At 38.3% G+C, this 15,971-nt stretch overlaps 1 protein-coding gene across 1 annotated transcript; it reads right to left on the minus strand.

Annotated features, from left to right (window-relative positions):
- Positions 1–502: 502 nt before the first annotated feature.
- On the minus strand, positions 503–8,034 carry LOC127438960 (vacuolar ATPase assembly integral membrane protein vma21-like). Its single transcript, XM_051694909.1, has 3 exons — positions 7,735–8,034; positions 7,247–7,356; positions 503–1,380 (listed from the first exon to the last, which is right to left on the minus strand). The coding sequence occupies exons 1-3, from the start codon at positions 7,794–7,796 to the stop codon at positions 1,238–1,240; spliced, it is 315 nt and encodes a 104-aa protein (XP_051550869.1). The 5' UTR covers positions 7,797–8,034; the 3' UTR covers positions 503–1,237.
- Positions 8,035–15,971: the final 7,937 nt, after the last annotated feature.

The raw sequence follows: 15,971 nt of genomic DNA on the forward strand, positions 1-15,971 counted from the left end.
TTTTTTTTTGTTTTGTTTTTTGGTAGGGGTGAACTGTAACTATCTGGAGTTTCAAACCGGCCACTAGAGGTCGCTCCTATTGAAGGAACAATTTTTAAAGTGTGCTGCTGCAAGGTAGAGCTATTTTCTGAGCTGCCTCTAACCAGGTAAAGAAAAGAACGATGACGAACTGGTTAATTTATTGTAAGAACCGCCAACACCGTCTGTAACAGCATAGTTACCCACCCCCACTATTTTGATGTATACTAGTTTAGGGACTTCAAACTTTTTTTAAAGAGTGTCAAGGTTTTGTTACTGATTCATACATGCAGCTGTGGTGAAGGCATGCCATTTTGTAGATCTGCATTTTCACATGGTCACAGATAAGGCATCTTCTTTTGGTAGGGCTAGAGATTCCACTATCCCCAGCTTTTTCAAATTGATCAGATTCGGTAGGAGAAGAAACCATTTATCAAATCAAATCACTTATATTGTCACACAACCGTACACACAAGTGCAAAAGTGTGTTTAGAGGGCAGGTGGAGCATTAATTTATTAGCTACATTGATCCATAATTACAGTCAAAAGAAGAAATAGGAAATGCAAATAATGAGCTTGAGAGTGTGTATTTCCAGCAAGAATGAAGAGTTATATAGAACATGGTTGATTAATAAATCAATTGAAATGATCAATCTGGAAAAAATTGATTACACAATCACAAACACACTAGTTGTTACCAACCAACAGTGTATATGATATAATCACCTTACAAATCTAAAGATACAAAAGGAAGACACTGAAATGTACAACCCAAGATCTTTTTGATACAGTGCAACAGACTGAAATCAGCTGAAGTTTCACATTACAGATCAAAAGCATCCGTTTTACTGTTATATTACTAATTAACAGATTTTAACTCCACAGTTGAATTTCGGAACGAGTCCAATAATAACACTGCAGGAACAATGAACTTCCATGAGAACAAGAGCTTGTTTTCAGTTTGGATTTCTTCTCTGTCCTGTGTTAGCCCCGCACAAAAACACATTAACAACTACCGTCTTCTGACACAACCTCCAGCCAGGCCGAAAGATGACCTCGACCAGTCCATGAGAGGCAATTTTGGCATCTTCTCTTTGATAGGCTGAGAAATTCAGGAGAAAGGCAAACGCACACACACGCTGTCATTCCACTGGTTTGGGAATGTTTATGACAAAAGTGGCATGTGTGCATTTCCCTCTCTCTGTTGTATCCAGTTTGATTAATCCTGTTTTCCCTCTCTCAATTGGCGTGACCCCTCATTCCATGCAACGTAAACAAAGAGTGCCAGAACCACATGCACCGCAAGCACGGCAACAATGGCAGCGTAGAAATAGCTGTCATTGCTGGAGTAACCCAAAGAGGCTGAGAAGAGAAGACAAAACATTATGGATCATTGAAACAAATGAACAACAAAGGATTTAAAGGAGTGTTCCAGAATCAATACGAGCTCAAGCGACAGCATGATCATCACAAAAAATACATTGACTTATCGCAGCTACAGTAAGACACTTACAATGGAGGTGAATGGGGCCAGTACATAAACACTAAAATACACACTTTTCAAAAGTATAGCCTCAAGATCTTTAAAGTCATTTCCAATATTACGCTGTAACGCTGGTAAATCCCTGATTTGATTGCACTAAAATCATGTTAACACAATGTTTGTATTGTACAGTGCTGTGAAAAAGTATGTGCCTTCTGTTTTTGTGTATTTTTCACACTGCCGTTTTAGATCTTCAAACGAGATCTAACATAAAACAAAGGCAACCCGAGTAAACACAAAATACAGTTTTCAAATATATACATATTATATATATATTTAAAAAAAAATTAAAGCAAAAAAGTTATCCAACACCTATATCACCTATGTAAAAATCTAACTGCACCGTTTAACTTAATAGCTGGTTGTGCCACCCTTAGCAGCAACAACTGCAAGCAAATGCTTACGATAACATGAGATCAGTCTTTCACAAAGCTGTGGTGGAATTTTGGCCCACTCTTTGCAGAACTGCTTTAGTTCAGCCACATTGGAGGGTTTGAGCATGAACTGTCTGTTTAAGGTTCTGCAGTCTCATTTGGAATTCTCAATCGGGTTCAAATCAGGACTTTGACTAGGCCACTACAAAACTTAGAATTTGCTTCTTTTGAGCCATTCAGAGGTGGACTTACTCCTATGCTTTGGATCATTGTCTTGTTGCATAATCCAGGTGTGCCTGAGCTACAACTCACGTACTGATGACCGGATGTTCTCCTTTAAGAATTTTTGGTAGAGAGCATTCATATTTCCCTCAATTATTGCAAGTCGCCTTGCCCCTAAAGCAGCAAAGTATCCCCACACCATCACACTTCCACCATGCTTGACCATAGGTATGATGTTCTTTTTGTGGAATTTACGCCAGATGTAATGGGACCCCTGTCTTCCAAACAGTTCCACTTTGACTCATCAGTCCACAGAACATTCTCCCAAAATGTTTGAGGATCATCAAGGTGTGTTTTGGCAAAATTCAGACGAGCCTAAATGTTCTTCTGGGTTAGCAGTGGTTTTCGTCTCGCCACTCTTCCATGGATGGCATTTTTGGCCAGTGTCTTTCTGATAGTGGAGTCAAGAACAGTGGCCTTTATTGATGCGAGAGAGGCCTGCAGTTCCTTGGATGTTGTCCTTGGCTTTTTTTGTGACTTCCTGGATGAGTCGTCGCTGTGCACTTGGAGGAATTTTGGAAGGGCGGCCACTTCTGGGAAGGTTCACTACTGTGCCAAGTTTTCTCCATTTGGAGATAATGGCTCTCCCTGTGGTTCTTTGGAGTCTCAGAGCCTTTGAAATAGCTTTGTAAACATTCCCAGACTGATGTATTTCGATCACCATTTTCCTCATTTCTGGAATTTCTTTAAACCCTGGCATAGTGTGCTACTGGGTGAGACCTTTTAGCCAACTTCATGCTGCTGAAAACATTATATTTAGGTGTTGATTGAACAGGACTGGCAGTAATTAGGGCTGGGTGTGTCTAGTCCAGCTGAACCCCATTATGAATGCAGTTTCATAGATTTGGTAACTAAGGGGGCAAATACTTTTTCCACACAGGCCCAGTTGGTCTTATCTTTTTTGCTTCATTAAAACATTAACATTTAAAACTGTATTTTGTGTTTACTCAGACTGCCTTTGTTTTATGTTAGATTCTATTAGAATTTTTGAAACAATTTAGTTTAAAATATACACAAAAACAGCAGAAATCAGAATGGGGCAAATACTTTTTTTTTTTTTTTACAGCACTGTAGCTATAGTTTTGAAACAGTCTGCATTTTAATGTGTATGGACTGGCCCCATTCACATCCATTGTAAGTGTCTTACTGTAACCAGTAATTATTTTAAATGAATGAGGGCGAGTTAAAATTATTTTTTTTGGTTATCTACAGGTGAAGTCAGAAGTTTACATATGCCTTACAGGGTTTCTGCAGGTTCGAAGGAATGAAATTTAAGACAAAGACTTTTTAAGGCCAAATAAAATAAAAATTTAACAATAATAATAAAACACACATTAAATAATTCATTAGCTGGTAAATACAAAACCTAACCCTAACTACTTTGGATGTCTCTGGACATGTGTTTTTATATTTTGTGCATTTGTGTTTTCTTTTTTAAATAAGTTAATGCAACATTAAAAATAAAATTAAAACTTAAATGAATTCATTAAGAATGCACGTAGCCTAAAGTATATAGCCTATATTTGCTTTCCAGCAAGACATGACACAATAGACCAATGCTTTGGCAATGTCACCACTTATGTCAAACACTGAAGTGGCGGCAAAAACCATGCGTAAAAAGTAAATTTTATCGGATTACGTTGTTGAAAAATGATTCCGAGGGCTCTCGTTGACTACTGTGGCTTCAAGCCATCAACAGAGCTGACTGGACTGAGGAGTTCATTTCAAATCACAACTTTGCAGCATAAATTTATAGGGAACATGATTACATGTTATTTATTAACTCATTTTATTATCGTAATTGTATCGCTAAGAATATGTTTGTATTTATGATGGTTTTGTGTCATACTTTTGTTTAATCATCTAATCTGTCAAATCTAACACAGTCAGTGGGCTTTCTGCCACCACTTACTGCACATGCATTGACAATTTTGTAAATCTATAGACCTTATTCACAGTAGCGACATGTTTGATTTTTAATGGGAATGAAGCTGTGAGGGATAGACTTACCATATCTTCAATGGCATGCACGATATAAATCTGTAAAAAGCTCCAATATCCCATGTGATTTTCCACAACTCAGAGTTTTTTGTCTACTGAGTGTCCTTAAAGAGATTTTTCCAATGTTTTGTCTGCGGAATGATCCAAAACCACTTTAAACTGCAGTACAGCCCATTGAAGAGACTGTACGTCTATCCCGCACAGCCTCGTTGTCATTCTCGTCAAAAATTAAATATGGCACTGCTGTGAATAATGTCTAGCATGTGCTGAATAACATTTATATATATTTTTTATTGGCAGATACCCTTACCAAATACTTTAACAGGTAGTTAAAGGGCAGTTTATTTAAAAATGAAATTTCTGTCATCACTGGTCACCCTTAAGTCTTATTATTAAGTCCAAATTAGTATTATTATAATTTTATATTATTACTGTTTTGCAAATTTTTTTTAAACTGATTCAGATGGCAGAGAAAGATGGAACACATGAGAGATGGAGATGAGAGAGATATAACAGGTGTAATTCTGCAGCTGAGTAGTTCTGTTAGCGTTACAATTATTGTCAAAGGTAGTGTAAAATAAGGAAAGAAAAGAGCGTCAAAAGACCGCTCCAACCTTGCGCGCTTGCAAATTTTTGACAGCTCTGATTATAAGCAGGAGCGACAGTGTTAGCGCATCGCTCGTTTACAAAAGACGCAAAATAATGGCATTTGCATTTCTGATTAACGGGTTTAATGAAGGTTTATACATGTGTAACATCATAAGTTCAGTAAAAATGCGCTTCCCTGCACGCGCTCACACTGAACTCAAGCGTCAGCTGCTAAATGACGGATGCACGAGAGAGAGATGAATTTGACTCGCGCAGATTCTGCTGTTTTAAGCGTCTTCTCTATTCACGCCCCAAAATTTAAGACCTCAGCAAACGAAATTTAAGACTTGTAATTTAAGATATTTAAGACTTTTTATGGCCTTAAAAGTAAATTTAAGTCTAAGTCATTTTAAGGACCCGCGGAAACACTGACAAATACATTTAAACTCAGTTTTTCACAATTCCTGATATTTAATAATAGAAAACATTCCCTGTCTTAGGTCCATTAGGATCACTACTTTATTGTGAATGTGAAATGTCAGAATAATAGTAGAAAGAATTATTTATTTCAGCTTTTCAGTCAGAAGTTCACATACACTTAAATTATTTAACTCAAGTCAAACGTTTTGAGTAGCCTTCCACAATCTTCTCACAATAAGTTCCTGGAATTTTGGCCCATTCCTCCAGACAGAACTGGTGTAACTTAGTCAGGTTTGTAGGCCTCCTTGCTCGCACACACTTTTTCAGTTCTGCCCACAAATTTTCTATCGGATTGAGATCAGGGCTTTGTGATGGCCACTCCAATACCTTGACTTTGTAGTCCTTAAGCCATTTTGCCACAACTTTGGAAATATGCTTGGGGTCTGGGATTAATTTGCACCAAACTACATCTCTAGGAGACAGAATACGTCTCCTTCCTGAGCGGTATGATGGCTGCGTGGTCCCATGGTGTTTATACTTGCGTACTATTGTTTGTACAGATGAATGTGGTACTTTCAGGCATTTGGAAATTGCTCCCAAGGATAAATCAGACTTGTGGAGGCCCACAATTTTTTTTTCTGAGGTCTTGGCTGATTTCTTTTGATTTTCCCATGATGTCAAGCAAAGAGGCAACGAGTTTGAAGGTAGGCCTTAAAATACATCCACAGGTACACCTCCAACTGACTCCAATTAGCCTATCAGAAGCTAATTGCCTAAAGGCTTGACATCATTTTCTGGAATTTTCCAAGCTGCTTAAAGACAGAGTTAACTTAATGTAAACTTCTGACCCACTGGAATTGTGATATAGTCAATTAAAAGTGAAACAATCTGTCTGTAAACAATTGTTGGAAAAATTACTTGTGTCAAGCACAAAGTAGATGTCCTAAACGACTTGCCAAAATTATAGATTGCTAATATGAAATGAATTTTAATGACTTCAACCTAAGTGTATGTAAACTTCTGACTTCAACTGTATTAGCCTGTATCTGTTACATCAAATATAATATAAACAACATATTAAGGTCATTATTCAAGACCCACTGCATAGACCTTTTTCACAACAGCGCCATCTATGATTTTTAATGGTAATGACAATCGTTTTCATTAACGTTAAAAATCAATGATGCTACTGTGAATGAGGTCTATTGAGGGCACAAATCTAAAGATTACATGTTTCCCCTTAATAAAAAATAAATACAATTATATATTTATATAATGTTATATAATATCCAATTCTATGTAGGCCCAATATGTAACTAACAATAAACAAATAATAGTAGTATTGCTATTTTTCCACAGTTGACTTAAAGGGATAGTTCACCCAAAAAAGATTCATCCCAGATGTGTATGACTTTCTTTCTTCTGCAGAACACAAATGAAGATTTTTAGAAGAATATCTCAGCTCTGTAGGTCCATACAATGCAAGTGAATGGGTGCCAACATTTTGAAGCTCCAAAATCCACATAAACGGAGCATAAAAGTAATCCATATTACTCCAGTGGATAATTAATGTCTTCTGAAGCTAAATGATAGGTGTGGGTGAGAAACAGATCAATATTTAAGTAATTTTTGAAATAAATTCTCCTTGCCCAGCAGGGGGCGATATGTACGAGGAATGAGAATCATCAAAAACAGGAGAACCTGAAAGAAGGAAAAAGGACTTAAATATTGATCTGTTATATATCATATGGCTTCAGAAGATATGGATTTAACCACCAGGGTCGTCTGGAGAACTTTTATGTTGCCCTGATGAGGATTTTGGAGCTTCAAAATTTTGGCACCCATTCACTTGCATTGTATGCACATACAGAGCTGAGAAATACTTCTAAAAACCTTCCTTTGTGTTCAGTAGAAGATAAAGTCGAACACATCTGGGGTGGCATGAGGGTGAGTAAATGATACTAAATTTTCATTTTTGGGTGAACTAACCCTTTAATTGTCAGCCTTTTGACCAAAATACCTTCAAAGAGAAAAGACTTTGATGCAAAATACAGTCCGATGGGTAGAGTTATCATCAGTATGGTGAAAAACAGAAGTGTCTTTAGCACAGACACAAGAGAACCGTCATTCCTGGAGGAGTACAAGAGAAAGAGACAGACAGAGAGAGAGAGAGAGAGAGAGAGAGAGAGAGAGAGAGAGAGAGAGACAGACATTAAACCTGTCGTAATACAATTTTTAAATGCTCAATTTAAGATCTCCCGTCTAAAGCAGAGAAACAGTGGCACAGTAATATCGTTTACTAAATTATTAATAACGAATATATCTTACACGGAGACCCTTGAGCGCAAAGTCACGGAGCTTTGCATAGGTTGTAATGCAAAGTATCTGTGCAAGCATCATATGTAAACGTTCAAAGTTTTCTTTTGATTCTAATGTGTTAGTTTCGTACCCTGAGGTCACGTGCAGTCTCTGAGTAGCTGAATAGGCACATCATATAAAATGCCTTACCCTCTGAAATCAGGCGCAGTTCCTGCCACTGAGCTCACAGAAGTCTTGTCGTGGATTTCCATTTTTTTGTTTGTTAATGGACAGAAGAAAAAGCGGAGGGGAAAAAATCACCAGCACGTAATTCCATTCTGCGACATCTTGAATTATTTGCGCTTCCGTGTCTGTGTCACATGATCGTGATGAAAGGAACTCTGTGCGTTTCTGCGCATGCCCGCTGGGGGGCGCTCATGTGCTGCGTTTCAATGTGCTCACTATCCACCCTAAATAGTATTTGAGATAAGTAGTATGTTTAGAAAAAAGGGTCCAAAGTAGCACGGATGGTCTACTATTTCCGGTAGATTTGCGAAGTTTGGATCAAAGTCGTTGTAGCAAGTCAGTCCACTGCACCAGAACCGTCAGGCACAGGAACAGTTTGTTCCCACGGGCTATCCATCTCATGAACAGTTAAAATTGCCCCATTGAGCAATAATTAATGTGCAATACACAGCTTAGTCTATTTATATTTACCCAACATACCATACCTCTTCTGCCATTACATTCCCTTGCTTCTGTATATAACAGATTTGTATTTGTATATTGTACATACGTATATATATATATATATATATATATATATATATATATATATATATATATATTATAATTATTCATATTGTGTATTTATATATATATATATATATATATATATATATATATACATATATATATATATATTCTATTCACTTTTTATTCAATTTTATTATTATTATTATTATTATTATTATTATTATTATTATCTCTGTCTTGTTGCTGTATTGTTTGTGCACTGGAAGCTCCTGTCACCAAGACATATTCCTTGATTCTGATTCTGTCATGACAGTGCAGCTCCTATCTACTTGAATGGGGGGACAACGAAATCTACAAAACGGTCGGTCAAGATTACGATCAAAGAACATTTTACAAATAAGCAGCGAAATCTGACAACGCTGGTATCAGAAATTGTGCTTGTTTACCTCATATTACGCAAAAAACAAAAAAAAACGCAATTTACCCCGCTTGTTTAGCCAATGCGCATGCGCGTTCTCGAGATGATTGGCAGGCGATTTCTGTATCTAAAAGGTGATTGGCTCTCTTACTTGTAAGGCGGGACTTCCTTTCTACATCCGTTGACCATTGAGCGCTCAGAGTTCCTTGGTTTCCCACAGTGTTCCTGACCAACCACTGGGCAGCGCCATGATGATTCTAATGGCCTGTTTTGTGTTTCTGGTCTCGAGAAACAATGTAAAAACTACGGAAACCAGCGATTCATACGGAGAACAAAAACCATTTAAGTGTTATTTGGAGTAAAAATTCTTTTTAGGCTCAACTTGTGCAGTTGTTGGCTGTCATAACAACTCAAAGTAGTTAATGATATCAACAAAACAAACTTCGGACCATCGCTTCATGACATCTACATACTCAGGTGAGGCACTGTCAAAAAAAAAACAAAAAAAAAAAAAAACGGTCATCTCGACTAAATATAGGCACTTTAAAGACACGTTTTTGAAAATGTTTACAAATGTAAAACTTTAAACATCACATTACCCGCTAAGAATATACGCCAAGGCGAGCGAAAACACTGGAGATTGAAAACCGGCGAATCGTGGAACACTTCCGCGTTCAGGAAAAAGGTGGATAGAAGTGGTCCGTCTCTGCTAAATAATTTCTGTTGTGCACGCTTTTTCAACTGATATTGCCCACTGTGCTCGACGGAAGAGGAGTCTGATGGTTCGCTTCAGAACTACAACAGTGAAACGTGAAAAACTACAAACATGGCGGTGACGACGGCGCTTCATCAGTTGCGTTCCATTTGTCTCGGAAGTCGGAGCTCGGGACTCGGATCGACATCATATCCGGAAAAAAAAAAGAAATCCGAGTTGGATGCGTTCCTTTTACACACAACACCACAAGTCAGAAAAAAGATGAATGCCTCCAGGAAAGTAATTGTCGCACTAGCTCTTTTAGAGTACAGAGAGCTACAAAATAAGTATGCCCTTCACCTAAGAGACCTCGAGGAAAATGACAGAAATTGGAGAAGGTTTGTTAATGTTTCCGCATATTTGATTGTATCAAAACATGTTAACCACGTTTTAATTGAACCAGCGGTGTAAACAAAGGGCAATGCCCTATGGAAGTACAAAGGTATATTTGCAATATAAATTTGCCTAACGGGGTTTATGTGTAACATACATTTTAGTACACTATCACAAAACTTTACTATATTCCAAATTAATGTTCTCTAACCAGAGGGTTTTTCTAGGATGCGAAGTTATATTAACGTTATGGATAACTTGTTAAATCATAATAACAGGAGTAAAGTAGCCCTTGACTTCTTAAACCAAAATGCTCGATACATTATTAGATCTTTAGATTTGTTAATAAAGCTGTGTAAGCTCCCTTTGTATAGCCCTTGGATCCGCTTAAATTGATAACAAAACAATAGTCTTAACAACAAAAACAGTAGTCTACAGTGATGGCAGCTATAACTGGGTTATTTACTTTTTGGCTCTTTTTTTGCTCTTTCATCAGGGCACTGATCTCAGTTGTGCTGCAAGCCACACAGCGAGTGATCCTTAAGACGGGAACAGAGTGGGAGGTCATGTTGAACATGGATGACCACACTTGCTCATCATTTGAGGATCACAAAACAACAGTTTGACTATCTCGTGATGAAGTTGCAAGAGAACGGCCTGCACAGTGAGCACAGTCAAGGAAAGACAACGGAGCCTGTTACCAAGAAGGTGTTAATGTTCTTGTGGTATATGGCAAATCAAAACGGCTTCAGGGAGATGTCTGACAAATTTAATGTGTCACAGTCGTCAGCGCATCGAATAATTCATCAAGTGCTGACCATCATGTCGGGCATGGGCCAACTTTTATCTCCTGGCCAAATGTGTGTGAAAAAGCTGTTTCTGCTGCTGCCTTCCACCGCCTCAGTGGCCTTGATGGGGTCATTGGGGCGATTGATGGACGCCACATCAGGGTCCACAGGCCACCTATAAGAGGAGGGGATTACATGAACCGTAAAACATCCTACTCCGTCCTCCTTCAGGGGATTGTTGATGAGAGGGGCCGCTTCACCGACATCTTTGCTGGACCACCAGGCAGGGTGCATGATGACAGAATCCTGAGGGCCTCCACCTTCTACAATGAATGGCAGGATAAGATGGGGGAGTACTGCCTGCTGGGGGACAGTGCCTATATTGGCCAGGCCTTCCCATTCATCATGACTCCAAAACGTGATAATGGGGCACTCACAGAGGATGACCATCAGCAGAACGCAAGGATCAGCCGGGGGAGGGTCATTGTAGAGCAGGCCTTCGGATGAATGAAATGCAAATGGAGGTGTCTACGTGACCTGCAGAACACCCGGATTGACTCTGTGGTCATGTTCATCATGGCTGCCTGCTTCTTGCATAACATGTCTATTGTTGCTTTGGACATGTGTCCAGAACACCCACATGGCTGCCCGAGGGAGGAAGATGACAATGAGTAGATGATTTTATTTGCCAGCATTTATCAGAATCAGAATGAGCTTTATTGCCAAGTATGCTTACACATACAAGGAATTTGTCTTGGTGACAGGAGCTTCCAGTGTACAACAAAACAAAAACAGCAGCAAGACATAGATAATAATAAAAAATATTTATACACATACGTACATACACACATACACATGGGTAGTGCAAATGTAATACAATCTGTTATGTACAGTGTAAATACAAATCTGTTATGTGCAGTGCAAATGTATTTTTTTTTTTCAGATGAATGAAATGGTAGAAGAGGTTGGATGTGTTGGATAAATATAAGAAAGACTAAACTGTGTATTTCACATAGTTATTCTGCAGTGGGGCAATTTAACTATTCATGAGATGGATAGCCTGAGTGAAAAAAGTGTTCCTGTGCCTGACGGTTCTGGTGCTCAGAGCTCTGAAGCATCAGCCAGAAGGCAATAGTTCAAAAAGGTAGTGGGCAGGGTGAGTGGGGTCCAGAGTTATTTTTACAGCCTTTTTCCTCACTTTGGAAGTGTATAGTTCTTGAAGGGGGGGCAGGGGGCAACCAATAATCCTCTCAGCAGTCCGAACTGTCCTTTGTAGTCTTCTGATGTCTGATTTCGTAGCTGAACCAAACCAGACAGTTATTGAAGTGCAGAGGACAGACTCAATGACTGCTGAGTAGAACTGTATCAGCAGCGCCTGTGGCAGGTTGAATTTCCTCAGTTGGCTAAGGAAGTACAACCTCTGCTAGGCCTTTTTCACAATGGAGTCAATGTGGGTCTCCTACTTCAGGTCCTGTGAAATGGTAGTGCCCAGGAACCTGAATGACTCCACTGCTGCATCAGTGCTGTTTAGAATGGTGAGGGGGGTCAGTGTTGGGGTGTTCCTCCTAAAGTCCACAATCATCTCCACCGTTTTGAGCGTGTTCAGCTCCAGGTTGTTTTGACTGCACCAGACAGCCAGCTGTTCAGCCTCCCTTCTGTATGCAGACACATCGTCATCTCGGATGAGGGCGATGACAGTAGTGTCATCTGCAAACTTCAGGAGCTTGACAGAGGGGTCCTTGGCGATGCAGTCATTGCTGATTGTACAGGTGCTGGAAGTGAGTTTCCCCTGTCTCACAAGCTGCTGCCTGTCCGTCAGAAAGCTGGTAATCCACTGACAGATAGACATGGGAACAGAGAGTTGGCGTAATTTATTCTGGAGTATAGCTGGGATGATGGTGTTGAAAGCCGAAATGAAGTCCACAAAAAAGGATCCTTTATCTATCTATGATATCTTAAAACATTTACAACTTTGATATGCTGGGCTGAAGTATCCAGTATTTAATGTTTTGTACAATTTAAAACCTAAATGGAATTTCAGTTTAGGCGACTGAGATGCACACATGCCCTCCTAAATAGATCACCATCTGCTTAGGCCTCTTGCTGCATTTATTAATATTAACTTCCCTATTTTGCATTTTATTGCATAATTCTGCTCATGTGTAATTTCACACATGGTCACTTAAAACTAGGGATGTGCGAGACTAGTCGACACTGGAATTACTAGTCGGTTAATATTTCCCCCATTAAACTGATAAGAATTTTTACACATTTACGTTTGTCTTTATATTTTTACAGAGGCTGCACTTAAATTACTGTCATATTAATGTTACATATTTTAAATAGAATTAATAATACAAATATTATTTAAATAAGAGAATATCTGGAGTAGATACAGAGTTTAATTTCACCTCAGGCTGCGCAAGCTTCTTCCCTCTCTCTCTTGCGGCAAGCGCAGGAAAATGTCCTCTTGCTAGACAAGCAAACTCAGCAAAGTAGTTATGAAATCAGTGGTGATTTTAGGGGGTGGCCTGGGCCACCCCTGAAATCTCATTGGCCACCCTGTGGCCACCCCAGAACTGATTGGTAGTTCATCATGTTTATCAACACAAGAACGAAGAACCAACAGAAACACCTGTCAATCAAAGATGACATCTCGGGTCATTTGTTGTTTTAGAGCCACACTGACCCAGGGTCAGTTTTATATTTCTGAACATTATAGTAGTGGTGGAACTGAAGCTGTGTGAGCTGATCTTTGATCAGTGGGGGGAGGGGCAGTGATCCACTGCCCCTCACTCCTCAGGCAGGTGTCGCAGGTCGCGGGCAGCGGGCGCCAGGTCTGGAGTATAACACGAAGCTGACACGAGCTAGCGTCTAACTCCAACTTCCAATGAGTTGACGACGTCGATTTGTGGTCAAAAAGAAAGCTGTTATTTGAGAGGTATGTTCATCTAATCTAACGTTTAATTTATCCCGAATTTCCATGTGAATGTGAAAATATTTTTTCATTGTTACAGTAGCTAGGTTAAAGAGTAAGCTAGACCCTACACCACATTCAGCATGTTCTCTTTATATTGACATGAAATATGAAATGCCATGTTTTCTGATTTAATGACGGAGGTGTGTAAAGAGTTTTACAGATGTATATGTTCAATAGCTAAAGTTATATATATATGGCTAACCTGTGTGTGAAATGGAAGGGTTTGTGCTGTGACTGTACTTTAAATCTTTACATGAGTTATTTATGAGCTCTTCATGTGTATTATTGGTCAGTCAGACCAATAAAATCTTCAAAGTTTTTATACCTTATTTGATATTTTAAATATGCAGAGGCAGGGCAAATTGCACTTAAATGCCGCAAATGATTTGACTAACTATTTTATTTGGTAATATTCAAAGTAATTGAAGCTATCAGAACATGTGGAAAATAAACCTGAGAAGACACTGTAAATAGAGTTTTGTTTTTTACTGTATACAGAGCTCAATCTGCAATTTTGGGGTTTCCAGACAGACACCTATAAGCCCTTGTAGCCAATTTCACACACTGATTTGTACCCAATTTAACAATATTTCTGCTGGACAGTGCAGTTATAGCTAATAAATGAATGAATAATTGATTGAATGATTGATTGAACTGTGCCTCAATCAGTTATCACCTGTACTTGTATCTTTTTATGATTATACACTATACCTGATGTTATACGCAGATTAATTCTCTACAATGAGAATAGCTCTTAAAAATGCGTAACTGACTTTTCCTAAACAATTACTGATTTAAAAATGGATGTTATGTTAAAATAACCAGAGATTCCCAGAAACTGTAATAGGTTGAAATAGAACAGGAATAGAAAACTGTCAAATGTCAAAACAACAGTCTGATATTAAATACAAACAATTCAGTGAATGCTAACATGAGTTTAAGAATTCATTTATTCTACATGTGTAGATGTTGAAGCAAAGCAATGCGATATTTACACATTTTGATCATGTGCCATTCATAAAGGTTCTCCTGGTATCGCCACCCCACACTAGGTCTGTGCCACTATCTTGGCCACCCCAGTAAAAATGTCCTGGATACGCCACTGTAGGAAATCACTTTGGTGGTGCAGGAATCGGCTTTCCAAATGTTTGAAAGTCCCTAAGGATGTTTTCACATTTGAGTCTGCTTTACATCTTTGCATGCTTGAATGTTATTTTTCCGCTGAGCAGGCTTTTTCAAGTGCAGGATAGCCGCCTCAGGTGAGTCAAGTCCTGTCTTTCACCGGACCATGTCGATGTGTTAATTTTACTCATCAAAAAATTTATGCTTTTGAGTAAGTAGCCTAGAAAATAACTGTTTTAGACTAGCTATGCCATTTCTTTAATCTGCTAATTAAGAAAGCTATTTTCAACGAGGTGCCGACTGCTTAACGGGTTAAACTATATTTTATTCTGTGTACAAGTCATGTTTAGAATACATTAGGTTTATTGCAGGCTACATCACAGGCCTATTTTTTCTATCCTATAGCTACTTTTTTTGTTGTTGTTGTTGTTGTTTTTACATCGTAACTGTTATTGGTTAACGTTCTTTACCGAACAGCTGTCATATTAGATCATGGGTTAATGCACGACTTCCAGCGCATTTTTATTCTCTCTCATAGATTTGGCTTAGTCTACCTGTTAATTATTTTCAACAATGTCCTGACTGTTTTAATATGTTAAGTAACTTTTACTTTGTGATTTCCGTTTAGAACAGGCTATAAGGGTTGCGCTGTTGGTCCTGCACTATTCATTCAATTGTTTTCAATAAATAAACCTGTATTTGCTAAAGGTGAATGCGTGTCTATATTTAATGTGCTATGATCATAATTCAAGGCGAGCACGTCGCAGATAAATGCCCCTTTTCAGTGGAATTTAGCATCGGATTTGGAATAGATTAAGTATTTTAAATGGGTCGTATAAAAACCTTTTTTTTTTTTTTTTTTTTTTTTACTGTTTTCTGAAGGTTGGTTTCTCTTTAGACTAGTCTTAGCACACATCCCTACTTAAAACGGTATGTTGGAAATGTATTAAGATTTGATCCAAGACTTATGACATGTGCTCTCTAGAGAGGGGACCTGATTTTAATATTGATTGGCTGGTAAAAACCAAATGATTCACTATTTGATGAAATGACTTTAACAGAAACTTACAGCATAATTTGTAACCCAGTGTGGTGTTGAAGGTTTTTATTAAAAAATGAAGGCTTAGAAAAAAAGCCTATATAAAAACGGAGTGAGATTTTCTTTGTATCCAAAGAATAAACTATTAACAATACTGTATTAAAGTACAAATAACAGTACTTGCAAACAGTAATTATAAAAGTTAAAAATACAAAAGGTGCAAAACTATATACAAAAATAAATCTATTGTCCATCCT

Source organism: Myxocyprinus asiaticus, chromosome 4 (assembly GCF_019703515.2).
Source record: "Myxocyprinus asiaticus isolate MX2 ecotype Aquarium Trade chromosome 4, UBuf_Myxa_2, whole genome shotgun sequence".
NCBI lineage: Eukaryota > Metazoa > Chordata > Actinopteri > Cypriniformes > Catostomidae > Myxocyprinus > Myxocyprinus asiaticus.

Coding starts and splice junctions, on each gene's coding strand:
- LOC127438960 (XM_051694909.1), bottom strand. CDS start 7,796: ATGGAAATCCACGACAAGACTTCTGTGAGCTCAGTGGCAGGAACTGCG. Junction 7,357..7,734: donor ACTGCGCCTGATTTCAGAGG/GTAAGGCATTTT, acceptor GTACTCCTCCAG/GAATGACGGTTCTCTTGTGT. Junction 1,381..7,246: donor AAAGTCTTTTCTCTTTGAAG/GTATTTTGGTCA, acceptor TTCTCTTCTCAG/CCTCTTTGGGTTACTCCAGC.